Source organism: Apiospora kogelbergensis (assembly GCF_038363985.1).
Source record: "Apiospora kogelbergensis strain CBS 113332 chromosome Unknown utg000001l_segment0_segment0, whole genome shotgun sequence".
NCBI classification, from domain to species: Eukaryota; Fungi; Ascomycota; class Sordariomycetes; order Amphisphaeriales; family Apiosporaceae; genus Apiospora; species Apiospora kogelbergensis.
The window spans coordinates 1,249,980-1,269,761 of NW_027117418.1; the positions used below are offsets into that span (position 1 = coordinate 1,249,980).

Consider the following 19,782-nt stretch of genomic DNA (forward strand, 5'->3'; position numbering starts at 1 on the left):
CGCAATCACATGTGTACATGAAAGCGTTAAAGGACAGTCTCAACTGTTGTGTATTTCACCCCAAGCCGCATATTTATGCATCTTGTTCCTTTCCTTCTGCTTATCTTAGTCTTCGCATGAGCGTGTGAGCGCGGCCTGCGGTTTTCCTCACACCTAAACACGAATGGTGTTCCATCTCTACATGACATGTTTGCTTATGAACGCGGTATATGCGGAATTGGCAAGCTTTTCGCTAGGGGCATGTTGTAAATTCCTGAAAGACCCTGGCTCCGGGTATGCACACAGTAGCCCTGGCCTCCTACCAAGGTTTTGCCAATACGCCCTGTACAAAGCGCATCAGCACTAAAGATAATGGGCGAGCTTGGTGTCATTTGACGCCATGGGCTTTCGTAGGCAAGGTTTGTTCTGCTGCCTTGCTCGTGCTCTTGAATGAATTCTTTCCATAACGCTCAGATGACGCAAGTCTCCGCCCTGTTTGTGTGTCATGGATACTCGCAGCTTGGTGTGCATATCAACCATGCTTCGACTATAAGTTTGTACAAGCCAGTCGATTGACGACCATACAACATATTGCGTGAATGCCCAGTGCCCTTGAGTGAATTTGTTCTTTTTGCTTTTTGTCTCACGAGTGTGAAATGTATCAAGTAGATGAATTATTCACAAGCCTACCTACCTGCCGCCACCGAACTATCCAGCTCACACCCGTATGTATGTAGCTGAGTCGAAGGTTCTTGGAGGTGTGGCGCGGTACGAGTTGCGCCTTGAGAGGGCACGAAGTGAGGGTTTTTATCAAGCTCATCCATCCCCTTTATAGGGGCTTCAGGCCGAGGCGAGGCGAGGATAGTCCCGAGCGATGGTGCACCACACTACGCACAACGCCCGTTCCTTCTTTCTCGATATATTTCTTCTATGCATGCTCCTGCTACTGGCAATCTTCGCATACGTTGCCTGGAGCGGCCGAGCTGATCTGCTGGGGGTTAGCGTTTTTGTTGTTGTTACTGTCGTCGTCAGGGTTAGGGCCGGCCGCTGCCACCGGCTTCCGCGGCTGCGACTGCCCCTGACGTGGAGTATCTCGGACGACGGTCGGGGTGGACGAGGAAGACGACGTCAGAATCGATTCTTGTGGTGGTGCTGCTGCTGCTGTTGTCGCAGGCACGGATGAGGCAGGTGCTCCTGGCGGTGATGACGATGCGTCGGCGGCAGCAGCAGCAGCAGCAGGCTTCGGCTTCTTCGCGTGGTCACGGTCGACGTGGCCCAGGTCTCGGTTGGGCTCGATTACGTCTCGCACGCGGCGCTTCAGCTCCTTGGTCTCGGGAAGCCCCCGTCGACCGTGCGGTCCCAGAGCACGCGGTGCTGCGTGGCGGCGGCAGGCGCGCTTCCTGGCTGCGGCTGTGGTACATCGTCTTTGCCGTCGCTGGTGGCGGGGGATGGGGTCACGGAGGAGGCAAGGATCTCGACGATGAAGGTCCCGCCTGTGGACGGCTGCAGGGCTACTTCGCCCAGCCCCGTGGAGAAGGTCGAGAGGAGCTCTTGGGCATACTGGTTGGTGAGTTGAGTTAGTAAGATGTTGATTTTTACTTCTTTTCCCCCGGTCCCCCGTTCTCGTCATGAAGCAGATGTCAGAGGGACGCGGACAACGGAGAAGGAAGGGTCAGGCGGGCATGTGGTATGTGGGGTTGGGGTTTTGATAAGGGGCACCGCACGGGCGACTAGGAGCAGAAAGTTGGGAAGCGTAGGAAGAGGGGGAAAAAGAGTGACAAAGGAAGAGGAAGAAGAAGAAGAAGAAGCTTCCACGTTTACGTAGTGGCGAGAATGATGATGATTGATATGTACATGGGTAGGGTTAAATGGAATGGGACTTCTCCTTTCTTACATAGGCCGCTCTCAACATCCACTTGCATTGCGTGCAGAAACGGATTGTTACACGGGGAAGCACCGGGGTGGTGGTGGTGGTGGTGGTAGCTGACGGAGCGGGGTCCGCCGCGGAAGCCAGGGAGGAGCTCGTCGTTATTTCAGCCATTCTATTGAGGTCTCGTGACTGACTGGTGAATGCGATGGCGTGCACTGTCTTGGATTCTCACGGACACCCGAAAAGAGAGAGAGAAAGAGAGAGAAAGTGTGTGTGTGGGAGAGGGAGAGAAACGTGCACTAAGCGCCTGCGTCATTCCACGTCTAAATTCTACGGGTGCAACCGATTTAGCAAAGCATGAGGGACGGGACAGTGGAACTCTCGGGAGCTTTAGAATTATTTCATCATGAGATGCCTGTTGCCTTCTCGAAATATTGAAAGCAGACGTAATTCAAGTTTATCATAATAACTCTCTTCCCATGAGATTCATTGGCATGTTTGCCATGAATTACGTCTGCCCAAACCCATCCGCGGGTCAGCCGGCTTCGCCTTTCCGGAACAGCCGTTCATCTTATGTTTGCCGTCACCACAATCACCACAGTCACCACAGGTGAGACCAGAGTAGAGCAGTGCCCGTTATTCCCTGTCAAACCCGTACCAAGCCAGATGGTTCGGGAGTGCATTGCGACATCAATGCGCATATTCTTATGTTTCTACGCCCCCCTTTCTTATGATCAAATATACCATCGAATATGTAGCTGTACCGAAGACCTATATCGCTTCATCAGGCAAGGCAAGTAGGTGTGTTGGCGTAAGAAGAGGAAGAAGTGGTGAGCAGCATATTACAGGCCCAACAGGGCTGACCAAGGTTTTGTTTTTGCTCATTGATTCAAGAAGGTCGAAAAGAAAGAGTACAGGCCGAAACTAAAAGTAATACATGCTCAAGAGCTTCCCGAATGGCCTGCCTCCGTTGTGGTGTTGCAATGGGCGGGCGCTTTTTAGCCCATCCAACCCTAAATACATACATCGTAGCAAAAGGAAACTTGTTGATTATCGTAAATGTGCCAGCTTCCCCTGAATCTCCATAGGCATTCAACTCACACTCCTCAACTCCTGGGGGTATCCGCGGCGGTTGCTCTGGTGGTATTAACCGTCTGCCTCGATCATGGCCGCGCTGGGCTTGACCTGTCGACGACGGGTTCTGGTGTAGGTGGTCGAGCAGTCCACACCCACTCCCTTGCTCATCAAAATACAATAGTAGCCTGCCTGCTTTCGTGGTTGCTGTTCATCGCGGCGTAAGACTTGGATGGCTGAGTCGCCCCTTGGAAATGATCGATATCCCGTCCCCTCCGACGGGGTCTTGGGTTCAGTCGTGGTTCTACATGACCGAGCAGCATCCTCCGCTCTGCTGTGGCGCATAGGGGTCCTCGCCCCTAGGAACTGCCCCCCATACCGAAGGCACCATGTAGTCGCGCGTGCTGTTGCAGTATGCGATGATACTGTCATTGGTCAATTAGTTGCTGGATCATCACCATGTGGGTCGGTGGGTGTGGGTGTGCATTCGCCATTTACCTCTTGGAAGCCTGGGAAACAGGGATTCTTTCTCGCTCAAGGTCTTCTCGCAGACGGCTGTTAAGCTCCGTCAGGCGTCGCAGCTTGAGGTCGGCCATTGATTGCTTGTTCTTCTTGATTTGCGAAGGGTCGCCGACGTCCCGGGAGGTGTATTGAGGCATGGTAGTGGAAGTGGTCGAGGAATTGGAGTCGCTCCGGTATTGGGGTAGATGGTCAATCCGCGGAGGGTATTGGGAATTAAGTTGATGGGAAAGAGGAGGTGCAGGAGCTGCAACTGGCGCTGGTGTCGGCGTCGGGTCGGAGCTCGGACCAGCTCTACTAGTCGGTGGTGAAGAACGAGTGGTTTGTTGATGACAGGAACGGGGTTGCTGCTGGGATGAAGCAGACGGAGAAGAAGCTGCACGCAATTGATGGTTAGTAGTTGCCATGCTTGGAGATGGTGTCGGCTTTTCTTTTTTTCGTCGTTTGAAAACAGGCGGGAGACTGGGAGAGAAAGAGAGAGAGGCCATGGGTGACTTGGCGACGGTGCGTCGTGACATTGGTTAAGCCGTTCGTAGGACTCTGCCGCGTCGATTGCTGGGCTGTACAAGTCGTCTGTTTCTTGTCGCTTCCCGACGACGCTTTTGTTCTGTCTTGTGCAATCCCCCTTCGGAGTCGTAACCACGCCAAGCGAGGCAAACCGTGGCGGGTGTCGTTTGTGGCCTTCTCTCTCTGTCTCTCTCTGGATTGCTGCCATTTCGCAAGGGCGGGAATAGGGGCGAAGGTGAAACTTACAGAAGTTGAAGACGATTCAAGTCGCAGATGGATCGATTCGCCGGACAAGGCCACGAGAGGCACGATGCTCTAAGACGACGACAATAGAAGGGAGCGCGCTGATTGTCGAAGCTGCGACAAAGTGACAATGTGAGGAGGGAAAAGAGAGGTACGAGAGCCCTGCCTACAGACAGGTACGGGGGGGAAGAGAAAAAGAGAGGTTGACGGGCCAGGCGCATTGCAGAAGCTAAGGCCAAACGGGAAGCAGACAGGGTCAATACATGTACTGTACCCAGTGTAACTGTGTAACTGTATCCAGAAGCCAGGCCGGGGAGGGGGAGCTAATCAGGACTGGGAAGTTCTGGAAATTTGATCCTAGCACCCAGGGGCGCTGGGGGCGATTGGCTTATTTTCCTCCTTTGTCCATCACTGGTCGCAATGCGGACTGGTAAATGGATAGGGCTAGAGTGCTACGGTGTACGGGGTGCTGCAGGTCTGGGAGATTGCCCGTCCTCTTGGGGGCTCCATACTGAAGACTGGCGCGCAATAGTGGTCGTCGTTGCTGTGTGCAGGCCGAGCTATTTTGCAACGGCCATCGCATTTCTTTTTCTAGCACAGGTCGCTATTGATCGGCCGGCTAAGGTAAGGCCATCATGGCTCCTGATGCGCAGTAGAGGTACGTTCTGCCGGTAACCCGGGTTTGCCTGATTTGATTTCATTCTGCTTCCTTTGGTGCCTCGTCCGATCCTCTTCCCGCCCAGCCCAGAAAAACATTGGAAACATAGAACTTCCAAATAGGGGCCCTTACAGTCAGTCGGTAGTGCCTGGCGCGCCTGTCGTGTGAACCTGCGTTGTCTCAATCAAGGCGACCCCCCGCGTTGCTCAGGCCAAGCAGCCCGTTGCCAACGTCGCTAAGCCTAGGAGTGTCTGAGTGCGTGTGTATCCAGTCTGCCACTCCAGACACAGTACCTGTGTCATATCCAAGAAGCAAGCAGCACAGCCGGTATCGTTTCAGTGGGACCCAAGGTTTTGTTCCGCTCAGCAGGTGTGTCAAGCCGTTGGTCAGCATACAGGCACTTCCATGTCAGACAGAATACACATGCGTGTTTGAGGCTGCCGGATTCGACAACAACGATTACCAACCGTCTCTTCCGTCGTGTTGTTGCCGTATCAAACTCGCGATTGTAAGGGAGTGATTGGTCCCGCCCGAACGAGATGAACATGCATAGTAAACTTGGCGGTGGGATAAGTCCATATTAAAGATACCCCACATACCCATCGCGGCGATATTATACGATGATACCATTTTTTATGGAATAGGCAGAAATTTAGCAGCTTCTATTTGTATCCTGGTGTTTGTGCACCTTACTCCTATTTAATTTATTCGACACCTTCAAACCGAATTCCGGAGTGGCATATGGGCAAGTTGACGGATCCAGTCGTCTTTACACACGTCGATACGTGCGTGGGTGTGTGCGTGGGTGTGTGCATGAGTTTGCGCTCGCGCTCGCGTCCAAGCACTTGCTTCAGGAACGAGCAGTACCCCGTAGAGACGACGAGACAACGACCCATCAATCCATCAATAAGCTCATTCAATGGACTCGCGTAAAAAGGGCACCCTCGAATTTCGGTTTTCTGGAAATGCCACCTGATAGGGTGGTAAGCGAGCAGTATTCACTACATCCAGTACCGGCAGGATGGCATACTAAGCCTGACAAATGTGCTCAATTGCAATTACGTTCGTAGTAGCCCCCCTTCCAGGATCTACAGTGTGTGCTTGCCTTCTGGTCAGTGCCTTCCGTCTATATAGCCCAAAGCTCTCGTCGTCATTTTTCATCTTTTTGCCGGGTGTTGTGAATTTTGGCCTCAATTTGGTACAGCGTGGAGGCAGGTACGGTACCGCTGAACTTTAGATCCCCAATGGCCATGGTAGTTGTTTTAATAAACACATTAACAACACTTCGCAGTCTGCCGAATCATCTTCTTAGTTGGTGTCGAATTGCCTTGCCTCAGGCATTCAGTGAGTGTAGGTGGTGTTTAGGTGGTCTATAGTCTGCAGAAACGGTGAGATTCACGTGATTTTGGCCTCTCCCAGCCGGGACATCTCCGGGCTTAAGCAAAAAAACGAGCCCAGCACAGGCAGCCCCGCACCCGCGCTTTCCCAAACCTACCCACAAGATTATTGTGTTGTCACAAATTCTCTTCACACTACAAGCCCCTCATACAACCAGACATCTGTCGACGGCATCTGTTGGCAACAACAGCAAATCATCGCCACGATGCCGCCTCCCCCGCACCAAAAGCCTGAGAATGTTCTCAAGAGAGCACAGGAGCTCATCGGTGTCGGCCAAGCCCCGGCTGCCCTGACGCTTCTCCACGACCATGTCACCTCCAAGCGTTCCCGAAATGTGCCTATCGCCTCCCTGGAGCCTGTCATGATGCTCCTGGTTGAGCTTTCGGTCGACCAAAAGAAGGGCAAAGTAGCCAAGGATGCTCTGTACTCGTACAAGAACATCGCCCAGAACACCAATGTGGCCACCATCGAACTTATCCTCAAGAAGTTCATCGAGCTGGCTGTCGAGAAGGTTACTGTGGCTCAACAGAAGGCCGATGAACTCACCGAAACATCTGCCAACCCCGACGATCTCGAGGCGACTGAGACCCCCGAGTCCATCCTGCTCGCCACGGTATCCAGTGAGCAATCGAAAGACCGCACCGACCGTGCTATCATCACTCCCTGGCTCAAGTTTTTGTGGGAGGCATACCGAACCGTTCTGGATATCCTGCGTAACAATGCCCGGCTCGAAATCTTGTATCAGAGCACTGCTATGCAGGCATTCGACTTCTGCCTCAAGCACGCACGAAAGACCGAGTTCCGCCGACTTTGCGAGCTGCTGCGAAACCACGTCCAGACGGCGGCCAAGTACTCGTCGCAAATGCATGCGATCAACTTGAACGACCCGGATACTCTGCAGCGCCATCTCGAGACTCGTTTCCAGCAGCTCAACGTTGCCGTTGAGCTCGAACTCTGGCAGGAGGCTTTCCGAAGTGTCGAGGATATCCACACCCTTCTCAACCTTAGCAAGAGGCCTGCCAAGAACATTATGATGGCCAACTACTACGAGAAGCTCACCCGCATTTTCCTCGTTGGCGAGAACTACCTTTTCCATGCCGCGGCTTGGTCCAGATACTACAACCTTCTCCGCCAGTCTTCCATGCTGGTCGCTACCGGCCAGAGCAAGAAGTCCGAGAACCCGTCCGCCACTGATGCCGATCTCCAGAAGGCTGCTTCTTTCGTGCTCCTGTCGGCTCTCTCCATTCCCGTCATTAGCACTTCCCGATCTCGAGGCGCTATGGTCGACTTCGATGAGGCCCGAAAGAATAAGAACTCCCGTCTTACACACCTCCTGGGCATGTCCTCGGCCCCTACCCGTGCTGTTTTGTTCCGGGATGCTCTGTCCAAGTCACTCCTGAAGAGAGCGCGCCCCGAGATTCGCGATCTCTACAACATCCTCGAGGTCGACTTCCACCCTCTCTCCATTTGCCAGAAGATCTCCCCCATTCTCGCCAAGATTGGAGCTGATGCTGAGATGGAGAAGTACATTCTGCCTCTGCAGCAGGTTATCCTGACTCGTCTGTTCCAGCAGCTGTCTCAGGTGTACGAGACCGTAGACCTCAGCTTTGTTGAGAGCCTGGCTGAGTTCCCCGACCCATACCAGATCAGCCGAGGCACGATTGAGAAGTTCATCATGAACGGAAACAAGAAGGGAGACTTGTCCATTCGCATGGATCATGCCACAGGTGTGCTCAGCTTCGACACGGATGTGTTCTCTTCATCCAAGGCTTCCCACGCCGGCTCTGCCGGTGGCTCTGCTGAGAGTGAGACCGGCACCGTCCAGCGTCTCCAGAACACCCCCTCCGAGATTGTCAGGTCCCAGCTTGTCCGCCTGGCCAAGTGCCTTCACACTACTTGCTTCTACATCGACCCCACCTACAACGAGGCTCGTATGAAGGCCCACGACGCCGCTCTTGCCCGAGCCAAGGCTGGCGCCGATGAAGAACATCACGCCATCTTGCTCCGCAAGGACGTCATCCAAAAGCGGAAGGAGGAGGCATCAGAGCTCCATGCCAAGAGGGAGAAGGAGAAGGCTCGTCAGAAGAGACTCCAGGAGGCGGCTTTGGCCGAGGCCGAGGAGCGACGTCTTGTGCAAGAGCAGAAGGAGCGTGAGGAAAAGCGTCTTCGCGACGAACGCGAACGCGTCCGCGTGGAAGAGCTCAAGAAGCAGATTGCCGACCTCAAGATCGGTCCTAATGCTCTCGACATTGATATCGAGAATCTCGACGATCTTGATTCCAACCGCCTGCGTGCTATGAAGCTGGCTCAGTTGGAGCGTGAGAAGAACGATGTCAACGAGAAACTCCGTATCACCGGCAAGCGCATTGATCATCTCGAGCGAGCCCTCCGCAAGGAGGAGGCCAAGAAGCTCCCTCAGGATTACGCCAAGCAACGAGAACATGACGTTGCTGCTTATGATGAAATGAAGAAGAATACCCTTTCCGAGTCGAAGGCTAAGCACAAGGAGAGTGTCGAGTTGAAGCACCGACTTGAACGCCTGGTACCTCAGTACGAAACTTATGTTAAGTCCATGAAGGAGCGTCGCCGCGACGAGTTCGAGAAGCGCCAGCGTGACGCCGAGAGAGAACTCGAGAGACAGATTGCCGCTCGCAAGAAGGAGTATCGCGAGCGCAAGCTTCGCGAGAAGAGAGAGCGCGAGGAGAAGGAGCGCGAGCTCAAGGAGGCCGAGGAGCGCGCTGCGCTGGAGAAAGAGGAGGCAGAGAAGCGCGCCGAGTTCAAGCGTGCGGAGATGGCGAAGCTCAAGGAGCAGCGAGAAAAGGACCGCCAAGAGGCTCTCGAGAAGGCGGCCCTCCAAGCCCGCAGAGAAGAAGAGGCTATGGCCAGACGGAATGCCGAGAAGGCCTCGGCTTCCGGCCCCAGACGCGAGCCTGTTTCCATGGAGCGTACCGACTCGGACAGCCGCCGCCCTGCACTCAACCTTCCGGGCGCTGGCAAGTGGCGCGAGAGGGAGGCTGCAGGACGCAGTGCACCTGCTCCTGCTGCCGATCTGCCTGTTCGCACTGCTTCCCCTATGGAACGTCCTTCGGTGGAGCGTGGCGATTCCTCTGGCGACCGTGCTAGCGGTCCTCCCCGTCTTAACCTTGCGGGTGGAAAGCCATCCTGGCGCGAGCGTGAGGCTGCCAAGGCGGCAGGTGGCGCTCCCAGGGACAGTGCACCTCCCAGCCGTGCTGCCTCGGGCGCTGGCCCTGGTCCTCGCCGTGCTGAGGAGCCGGCTGCTAACGCAGCACCGGTCGAGCCGCTCCGTGCATCTGCCGCCCCTGGCAAATGGGTGCCTCGTCACCTCCGGGACAAGCAGTAGACTTATGGGGAATGAAGGATATCATCATTCGGAGTTTGGGGTCTGGTCCTGGTTGCACTTTGTGTATTTCTAAAAGTTGATAATGAGAACGACGTCTCCGAAATGCTTTTTGCTGCCTTGCCCGGCCGCCACAGTCTACTGGATGTTGATAGATACGGGGGCGTAGGTCAGATTAGACTGGCAAATGGGCGGTGCGTCTGTCAGCTTTGCCAGTTTTGCCAAGTGATGTCCGCATCATAATAAATACATGGGCGTCCTTCCGTCAGGGGATTCGCTCTCGGTTACTCGTTTTACTCCAATCTGCTCGTTCAAGCAAGTGATGAATGTGTCGCAACAGACAGCCTCCTCTCCTTGGTCCTTAGGTATATGACGACTTGTGAAAATAGAGTTGATTAAGCCAGCCTCGCTACAATTGAACCCATGCTTGGCTTCCCCCATCCCTTCATCCCCCCTGATCATTTACACCACCTTGTACTTTGCTGCGATATTACCTCCTTGCCCTCTCGGAGTGGGTGCTCATCGAGCCATGCTGGATTCGGATGGGAAAGACGGAAAGACGTGCGCCCAAGGGTCTTATTGCTCTGCCGCCCTCGTTGCATGTTATTGCAGATTCGAAGCTGTGACGTCAATTAGCGAGCTACTAGACTCTTCTCCTTGCCAGGGTAGGCTTCAGAACTAATATTAGCCTCTCTCGACTACGGGAATGGTGTACTTTTTGCGGTCGGTTCGGTAACACCCTATTATTAGAAAGCTGCTACGAGAGGGAAGAGGAGATAGTGCTGGTGTTAAGACAGTGGAAGGGAAAAGCAAATACGTATGTAGTTACGCAATCTTCAATGGCACTGTCGGAATACGAGAGGGACCTGCGGCTTCAGCAGATGCTGTCTGTCCATGTGCAGGTCAGCTGAGCTTCCACTCCAGCAACAGGGCCGAATTCAAGGGGTTCATATCAGGTGAAGCTACACCAAGTTCACGTCACTAGTCGTGTAACCACATTTCAACCCCTATCCACCCACAAGATTTGAGACGCCAGGATATTCTGTTTGTTCGTGTAAGCCCGGGTTGGAAGTCGTGGACGCCGTTCTCTGGATACTTCTGTGGCATGTATGCTAACGTGGAAAGGGCGAAGTATGCTCGATATTAGTTAGCAACGACTCATCACTAGTACCGCGTATCCCTGACCTATGTTGATGTTGAAAATAAGGTTGGTTAGGTTGTTGATTGATGTTTCCTTTTTGATTGTTGCTGCAGTTGTGCAGGCTTGCCATTCGCTCTTCACGGAAAGCGGACATTCGACCCGCAACATGCAACGGCGCGACGCGGGCTGTCATTGCAACATGACTATACGTAAGCCTACTCTGCATCGTGCCCCTGGTGATTTCTGGGGCGTCTGCCGTGAGACCACACACAGACGTCGGCCTGCTTACGCACGGCTGCTCTAGGCGCCTCCAGGCCGTTGGCTTGTCGTAGACCCTGATGACGGGCGGTGCACAGAGGCTTGAGCTGCGTCTAGTTTGCCCTTGGGCTGGATGTCAATAACAGCAGAACTATGGGGTTGCGAGGCGAGAGGCGAGGAGAGAGGCGAGGAGTAGCATCATACTGCAGCCGAAGCGTGGGACATGACTGAGTATATATGACCTCGTCTGCCTCCCCTTCCAGCAGGTCAACTCATCTCAGCATCCGCATCACCACGCTCGTTCAGCAGTCCTTCCTTCCTTGCACGGCAGTCCTCCTGGTTTCTTCTACGTTTCGTTCGTTGATCTCTTTCCCCCGTAGAAGGCCATGTCTTCTTACAAGACTGCCTTGGCGGTTGCCGCCATTACGTTCGCTACCCCCGGCGTCCACGCTTGGTACAAAAAACCTCCCCAAGTGCGTCGACTCGTACACGCCCTTCACTCATCTGGGATGCTACGACAATGCCCAGCCGGGCGCTCTGTTGGAGCGTATGGACATGGACGCCAACAACATGACCATTGAAGCCTGCACGGCCACCTGCAAGGGTAAGTTGCGCGCTCCCTCTTGCTATTCCTCTTCCTTCTTCTCGATACGTCTCCGCTGCTGTAGCCGGCAGTAGTCAGTCCGTACTAACCCGTTATTCTTCTGGGACTATAGGCAATGCCTTTGGCTATGCTGCTCTGGGCTATAGCGGCACCTGCTACTGCGGCAACACTCTCAATACCAAGGTGACGGACAGCAGCTTGTGCAACAGGCAGTGCTCCGGCAACAGCACCCAGACCTGCGGCGGCGACGCCAGTGTGGCCGTCTACAAGGACACCACCTTCCCGGACCTGTCTGGAAAGACGACGGATGTGTACACGCCCTTGGGCTGCTACACGGACGAAAGCGACGCCAGGCCCGTCTTCTTCCGCCAGGACAACCTGAAGTCGGGCAGCCTGTCCACCAAGGCCTGTCTGGCAAGCTGTCTGGCTGGCGGCTTCCCCTACGCCGCCACCGAGTACGCCGACGAGTGCTACTGCGGTGTCGTCCTGGGCAGCGGAGTCTCCAACGTCAGCTCCTCCGAGTGCAGCATGCCATGCAGCGGTGCTCCCGAGGAGATGTGCGGCGGTCCTTCTCGCCAAAGCGTCTACCACGCCCAGGAGCTGGAGTGCTACGAGCCCTGCGGCTACGTCCCTCCCGGACCTCCGGTTACCTACAGCGTCTCGTCGATCCCTGCCACCTACAAGCCTAGCACGCCCGCGTCAACCCTGGCTGAGTCATCCCCGGCCGAGTCATCCCCGGTGTCAACCCCGACCGGCTACGGGGCCACCACCCCGACCGCGGTTATTGGCACTCCGACGTCGTCGACCGTAGCCGAGTCGTCTCCAGTATCGACTCCTGCTAGCTACGGAGCCACCACCTCCACCGAGATTATTAATATTCCGACGTCGTCGACCATAGCCGAGTCGTCCCCGGCCTCGTCTCCGTTCTCGACCCCCGCCAGCTACGGGGCCACCACCCCGACTGCGGTTATTGGCACTCCGACCTCGATTATAGCCGAGTCTTCTCCGGTTTCGTCTCCGGTCTCGTCTCCGGTCTCGTCTTCGGTCTCGTCTCCGGTCTCGTCTTCGGTCTCGTCTCCGGTCTCGTCTTCGGTCTCGTCTCCGGTCTCGTCTTCGGTCTCGTCTCCGGTCATTAGCACTTCGACGTCGACTATAGCCGAGTCGTCTCCGGCCTCGTCTCCGTTCTCGACCCCCGCCAGCTACGGGGCTACCACCCCGACTGCGGTTATTGGCACTCCGACCTCGACTATAGCCGAGTCTTCTCCGGTTTCGTCTCCGGTCTCGACCCCGGCCAGCTACGGGGCCACCACTCCCTACACATCCTCCACCCCCATCGAGGTGGCTAGTACTTCCCCGACCCTACCAGCTTCGTCCTCCACCCCTATTGTGACGCCGTCTACATCTCCGTCGTCGCCCATCGAGAGCACCGCGTCAACCCAGCCGGCGTCGTCTCCTAGCCCCTCCAGCTACGTGATCCAGATCCCTTCCTCGTCCACCACCACCATTGTCCCTACCTCGCCTACCACCATTGTCAGCATCCCGTCGACATTACCAACTACGTCACCGACTAGCGGAGTTTCATCCACCCAGGCTGTCTCGACCCCTGCTCCCACCACGCCCGTCACTATGCCACCATCCACACTCAAGACCAGCACCACCAGCATCGCCACCGCCCCCAGAGTGTGCACGTCGGTCGTTGTCGCGCCCCCCAAGTGCGATTTCGGCTGCGGCAAGTTCTGCTACACCCTGCCCGAGTGGAAGGACAGCAAGGGCTGCTCGGACGCCTGGTCGCACTGCATGGTCAACGTCGCCAGCTGCTACGTGAAGGCCGGCATCCCGGACGCCCTGAACTGCATCGGCTTCGCCCAGTGGTGCAGCAAGGTCAAGGACTTCTGCGGCGCCTCGCCCAGGGGCAACAAGGACAGCTGCACCAAGGCGTGGCCCCCGGTCAAGCCCACGCTCAAGCCAGAGCTGACTACGACGACCATGACAGTGGCGTGCGCCAACGTGGCCACCACCAGCCAGGTCGCTGCCGTCTCCTCGAACAAGCCCTTGACCTCGGCCAAGCCCGTCGCCCTCACCACCACTACCCTGACCACCCCGGCTCCCGTCACGACGGCCACTACCACGTGTGCCATCGCCACGCCCACCGGAATTTGCCAACAGCCCAAGAACGCGGCGTCGGGCTACGACGTCCACAGCCCCCTCGGCGGCATCAAGCTGCCGGCCCTGACCTGCAACAACGTCGAGGCGGAGCACAAGGCCGGAAACATCTACAAGCTGTACACGGAGCAGGACACCAGGAAGTGCGCGTCGTTCAAGGCGCCTCAGGTGGCCGACGCCTGCTCGCAGGCATGCCGGGCCCAGTACAGCCAGTGCGTGTCCGTCTACGCCGAGGGCTGCCGCACCAAGGGCAAGTACAACGGCAAGACGTTCGGCCTGGGCTACTCGCCCAACGGCGTCTTCATCAGCGCCCAGCCGCGCAGCTACCCGATGCTCGGGGCCCGCACCGAGGTCGCCACCAAGTTCGTCGACACCTATGATGGCGCCAAGACCAAGTGCGTGCAGCAGTGGCGCGACTGCCTCACCATCAACAAAAGCGCCGTCTCGGACAAGTGCAGAAAGTACGGCGTCTTCTAAAGGAGGGGAAAAGGAAATGGAAAGAGAGACAGAGTAGGAGATACTATACGCAACTATGGTGGGAAAGGCTTCTGTTTCACGATTGATTTTCTGGATATCTTTTGGTGAAGCTACGGGTTCTCGTCATGGTTTCAGGGAAGGGAGGGATGTTGAAAAGGTGCGGGTGTTTGTTTTATGGGAGGTGTCTGTTTACTGTAAGGTGGTTTCTGGGAAAAGGGGTTGGTTGACTGTTTGTAATTAACTGCTGTTAGCTGCACTTCACTCAGACTGGAATATCAAAATGGGCATTATGATTTGCACTCCTTACCTGGACTTCATGTGCTACATCAAACCAATGAATGAATGCTTACTTGCCGTAATTGACACAGTTTAGTTCTCGAGGTTGATGGGTAGGGCGGAGATCAAATAAAGCCGTCCCAGGCCCTGTGTTCCCGCAGAATCGTATGTGGCTACAATTTGGACAAACAACAGGACATTGGAACACCCCTCAGAGAAAAGGTGACTGAAATAAGAGGATATCAAAAAGAAGGGACCGTTACATATCTTAATGGTCATGACTTCTTTACAAAAAAGAAGATGACCTTGTGAAAGGTTGTCTGTGCAGTGTCGTGGGTCGTGACTACCCAAAAAAAGTAAACAAATGTGCCCCCACGCCGGATTGAACGACGGACCTTTGCATATCTTATCGGTCGCTCTTCCTCACCAGTGATGGTTCGTAAATGGCTTCCTTACAAGTGCAACGCTCTACCACTGAGCTATAAGGGCTTGTGGCTGTATCAGATGACAGTTCTGTTCGTATCAGCTCTTATATCGAACAGCCAATTGAATAATTCATTCAATGTCAAGCCTAGTTATACCAACTACACCTTTCATTCTGCTTCTTCCCTCTGCTCCAACAGTCCTTACATAACCAATACTTACATGCATGATAGATATTTACGTACACATTTCACATTCTTCCATTGTGTAGCTATGCACACCGTTCAACTCCCAGCAGAAGTGAATCATAGGCAATGCCAATCAATATATGTGCAATAAGCATATATTATCGAGCCCCCAAGACAGACCGGCTACTGTCAAGTGATGCCTAACTAAGAAAGCGTATCTGGCCTATCTCATATATCGAACACCCAGCTGAACGCCGTACTCTCGCCCGCTCGCACTCTCTCAGTCTCGTCAACCTGGCGCGATAATAATGGAAGGGGGGAAACATGTAACCTCGTCGTCATGACAGATCTGCTCTGTAATGATGAGAACACCCATTTATCCATCCTTTGCGTTCTTTCGTCCCCAATCGAGACGCCGCAAACTAAGGGGCCATGGCCCAAGGCTATGTATGTTATGTATTTAGGAGGAAAAGAGCTAAAGGCGTAAGAGAAGGGGAAAGGGGACAAAGACAATCGTATGGCGCGGTTGGGGGGAATTTGGTGCATGACCACATCGTACAACAGCTTTCTTGCCATGTTCTCCCCCGGAACAGGAGAAGAAGCAGAATGAGAAACAAGTAAAAACAGAATAACCAAGGAAACCCAGCTTCCAACCCAACTAATAAATACATTGAAGACCGGCCGCCACAGGGATATCATCTTCGCCGGTAAGTTGTCGTCTTGCGTCTCTTCGCCTTCGCAGGCTTCTTCGCCGAGCCCATAATGCTGGGTTCAGAGGTGCTGGCTGTGGCAGTGGTGCTGGCAGCAGTAGTAGTTATGGTGGTAGAGACGGCAGCGTTGTCCACGTCGTTAGCACCACTGGGCGTGTCAACACTGCCGTCTTCCATGTTAAAGTCTACTTCGAGACCTTTCAACTCGTCCTCGTCCATCTCTGTCAGCTCCTCGCTCAGGCCCCGAATCGCTGCTTTGCCAGGCCATTGCTCTTGCAACGCCGAAGTGCCCTCGGGTTCGAAGCCTTTCAGGTACCACGGGACACCGCCGTCTGCGAGTATGTTGGCATGGTCCCTACCCAGGCTTCCATTAGACCGGGGTGGAGTCGGCGGCCCAGACTGAACCGGATGAGGCTCGGCGACATAGCCATTAGTCGATGGCGGTGTATCTAGTGCCTTCACGCCATTTGTGTGAGACGCTGCCTCCTTCTCCGACACGACCTCATCGTTTTGTTCTGTAATCGAAGCCCCAGAAGCAGGATCGTCTGCTTTGGGCTCCAGTTCTTCTTCGAGACCAGAAGTGTTGACCTCGATATTATTCCCTTCCTCAGGGGGTTTTTCGCCTTCAGCGTCGGCCATGTCAACGTCTGCTGCCGAGTCTTCAGCCGCCTCTTCGCTGGACGGTTCTCCAACCGTGATTTCGTTGGAGGCATCTACCATGATGACGTCTTGGCTAGCTTCACCTTCGGTCACGGCCGAACCTGGGTTCGGCCGCAACTCCAGACTGGCCTCTATCATACCCTCAAGCTCTTGCTTGAGGTTCTCAACCGACTTGTGTGTGATTTCGGTTTCTAGGCGCAACGCTGCCTCAAGCTGCGGCTGCACAAGCTTCAAGATGCGCTTCCCCAGCTTTTTACGGTCGCGGTGATCGGAGAAATCTATCTTGTTCACAGGTGCAACGACCGAGTCGATTGTAACCGGAGCTTGTGGTTGCGGCTCCGGTTCAGTATTGATGCCTACGTTAATAACCTCGCACAGGTCGTGGGCAAACGCAAGCGTCGTGGTGTAATGCCGCTCATCCACGCGGTTTTGGAGCTGGAGCAAACCCTCGCGGAAAAGATTCTTGTCGAGCCTGAACAGCAACTTAGCATTTATTCATTGGCAATGACAAACACAGGGCAACTCACGTAAACGCTTTCTCTACAATCGGTGGCAAGGCCTTATGGATGGGGAAGTAGCAGGTATCGACAAAGTCCTGCTCCAGCTCGGCTGCTTCAAGCTTGAACCGCTCACGCTCGACAACTTGTTGAGACATAGCCTGAAGCTGTTCGAGATCCGCGATGAGCGTCTCGGCGAATTCGATGCGCCTATTCAGACGGGCTTTGCCTGAAGGGCCCATGGCGGCAAAGTTACGTCGCGTGAGCTCCATCGACGAGAACGTCTCCATCTGGAGCTGCAGGCGTTTGAGCAGCGCTGCGCCGCGGCGCATCTCGCGCTTGAGGGTCCAATATCGACAAGCGTCGCCGACGAACTCCCTTCGCTTAAGAAAGTTAAATCTCTGTAACGACGACTCGACTATATCAAAGACAGCCTGCGGGATCACTGGCGCACCAGAGGGTAGCTTCCAGATGAACTTCCCAGCCTGGCCTTTCTTCTGGTCGCCCATAACTGCGGACAGCTTGGCGCCCGTCATTTGGGACTCATCAGCTGGATGCTCAGTTAGGGCTTGCCGGTGGGTGGCGGCAATGGCCATAGCAGACGCCTGGCTATTAGCCCAGATGCGATCTTTCATGGCTCTTTTGTAGAACTTCTTGGCACGCTTCGTCGCGTGTGATACGCCGTTCTCTTTAGCATACTCCGAAGGGCAGTGCTTGTCACACAGCGCCTTCAGGTTTGTGCTGCCATCAAGTACATCCAAAGCACCCGAGCTGTTCTTCATCCGTAAAAACAACTTAGCTCGACGTGCGCAGGTAACATGGAACGCCTGGTAGCAAGCCTTATTGCCACACTGGATGCAGGCGCCCATCGCCTGGTTGCAAATATAACAGGTGAGCTTCCACCGGCTCTTGGGCACCTTATCGACATCCATGACCGGTTCCATGAAGGTGTGATTGCCAAGAGTAACCTCAGGAATCCACATGGCACAGAGAAGATGGGCCCATTTGGAAGAATTTGTCTGCTTAAAAGCCCCGTCTGAGTTCGGGCAGAATATGCATGTCTGAGAATGGATGTCAGTATAAACTGTACCTCGTCGATAGTGTAGAGTCCAACCCGATGAAAAACTTACCGGAACGCCGCGCCCAATAAGCTGGCATTTGCGACATAGCCATTGGCCCTCGGGAATGAAAGGCACACCGTAACACTCTTGGTGAACCGCCAAGTCGCAACCATCACAAAACACGATGGCGTTCGTGTTCTCACAATCTCCGTCGTCGCAAATCGCACATTTACTATCTTGCTCTTCGCCCGTCTGCGGCTCGCCATTAACAGCCGCAGCTGAGCTGGAACGAGGCCGGTGAGTTTGTGGTGGTTTGGGGTTTGGTTTGGGTATTCGCTTCTCCAATGCGTGCCACTCCTTCTCAATCTTAGTGATGGTGATTTCGAACACCTCGCGAGTGATGGGGTTCCAACCCACACTCTTCCTCTGTGCATTATAGGATTCCAACCACATGTCATCCTGCTCGTCCATATCATACTCGACACGACCGAGTGCATGCCCATGTGCAGAAGAGTCTCCTTCTGGTCGCGGTAATAAAGCCTGGTCGGCTTCATCCTCGACACTGGCATCGGTGGCCTTGATCAGTCGCCGATCTGGCCGAATGTAGTTGTCGCTCTCCTGGTAGCCAACATTCATCATTGCCTTGTCGACATATCTCGCCTGCCCAAACTTCTTGCTCTCGAAAAGCAGAATGCGATTCGTTTTGCGGTACGAGGGTTGTTTCAGATCTAGTCGTTCCTTTGGTGTTTGGTTATAGATAGGTAGGACCTTGGGTGTTTTGGGGGTGACGCCAAAGTCTGACCGGTAAGGAAAGTATGAATCCCTCGGCCGGACGGACCGTCGCCTGGATGGCGTACCAGGCAGGGTGTTCGCAGACGGCAACGCCCCGCTGCCTAGAGCTGCCGAGGCGCTTCCAGTAGCCTCATTGCCATCTTTCGTAGGACTGCCAGTTTCGTTGTGATTACTGGCAGTAGTGTTGATGGCGGGAGTCTCTGGTATGGGTTTCGCAGTGCCGTCTACATCATCTGCCTGGAATACCATAAATGTGGCTTCGATATCAAGGTTGGGGTGGAACTCTTCCCAGCCTCGTTCTTCTCTAGGTTTGTAGCCTTCGCTTTGGACTACGGCAGCAGCTACTGCCGCAGCGGAGCTGATTTGCATTTCGTCGTCCGGTTCGGCTCGAGTCGAGGTTCTCGTTCTGGTGCTGCGCTCTCGGCGGGGGTAGACCGAAGGCGAGGCGGCCGTGTTGGTCATGGTCTGTCGCGCTCGGGATCGGGAATTGGTCGCAGTAGCTGGTGTCGGCCGCCCGGCGGATTCCTCGTTCTTTTCCTTGTTAACGAAGCGACCGCCGCCGCCGGGGCCACCTGGGACGTAGCGGCGTCGCTTGGGAGGGGGTTCGGTGGCTGCGGCGGCACTCGCGTCGAGCTCGCGTCGTCGCGAGTCGGTGGAAGCGCGCGACGACTTGGGTCGGCCTCCGCGAGTTGCGTTTAAAGCAGCCTGGCGCGGCGTCCGGGGACTAGGGGCCATTTTGATTGATTCGCTTCGAGAAAATTGATGGATTTAGATGATGACAGATGGGCCTTGTTCAGCGCGTCGCATCAAGGGGGAAGGTGCTCGGCGTGCGACGAGGGGGCGGAAGAGGCATCTGAAAGAGAACATTAATGGTGCGGATAGTGCGGCCGAGGCTTCTTGGTGGTTAACTGGCGCGTTTCCGATCA

General features: G+C 54.9%; 5 protein-coding genes across 5 annotated transcripts; 2 read left to right on the forward strand and 3 right to left on the reverse strand.

The window, feature by feature from the left end:
• Window positions 1-922: 922 nt before the first annotated feature.
• Window positions 923-2,020, reverse strand: PG998_000411 (uncharacterized protein; the record flags this gene model as incomplete). Its single annotated transcript, XM_066867229.1, has 3 exons — window positions 923-1,309; window positions 1,330-1,539; window positions 1,874-2,020. The coding sequence occupies 3 exons, from the start codon at window positions 2,018-2,020 to the stop codon at window positions 923-925; spliced, it is 744 nt and encodes a 247-aa protein (XP_066735644.1).
• Window positions 2,021-3,227: 1,207 nt separating this feature from the next.
• On the reverse strand, window positions 3,228-3,582 carry PG998_000412 (uncharacterized protein; the record flags this gene model as incomplete). The annotated part of the gene is made up of 2 exons (XM_066867230.1): window positions 3,228-3,348; window positions 3,422-3,582. 2 exons carry the CDS (start codon window positions 3,580-3,582, stop codon window positions 3,228-3,230), a joined length of 282 nt encoding a protein of 93 aa, XP_066735645.1.
• A 2,871-nt stretch (window positions 3,583-6,453) lies between these two features.
• Window positions 6,454-9,609, forward strand: PG998_000413 (uncharacterized protein; the record flags this gene model as incomplete). The annotated part of the gene is made up of 1 exon (XM_066867231.1): window positions 6,454-9,609. One exon carries the CDS (start codon window positions 6,454-6,456, stop codon window positions 9,607-9,609), a length of 3,156 nt encoding a protein of 1,051 aa, XP_066735646.1.
• Window positions 9,610-11,272: 1,663 nt separating this feature from the next.
• On the forward strand, window positions 11,273-14,249 carry PG998_000414 (uncharacterized protein; the record flags this gene model as incomplete). Its single annotated transcript, XM_066867232.1, has 2 exons — window positions 11,273-11,609; window positions 11,722-14,249. Coding segments are annotated over 2 exons (2,865 nt in total), but the record flags the coding sequence as incomplete, so codon positions are not given.
• A 1,582-nt stretch (window positions 14,250-15,831) lies between these two features.
• On the reverse strand, window positions 15,832-19,591 carry PG998_000415 (Mst2 complex subunit nto1; the record flags this gene model as incomplete). Its single annotated transcript, XM_066867233.1, has 3 exons — window positions 15,832-16,978; window positions 17,034-18,064; window positions 18,134-19,591. The coding sequence occupies 3 exons, from the start codon at window positions 19,589-19,591 to the stop codon at window positions 15,832-15,834; spliced, it is 3,636 nt and encodes a 1,211-aa protein (XP_066735648.1).
• Between the last annotated feature and the right edge of the window lie 191 nt (window positions 19,592-19,782).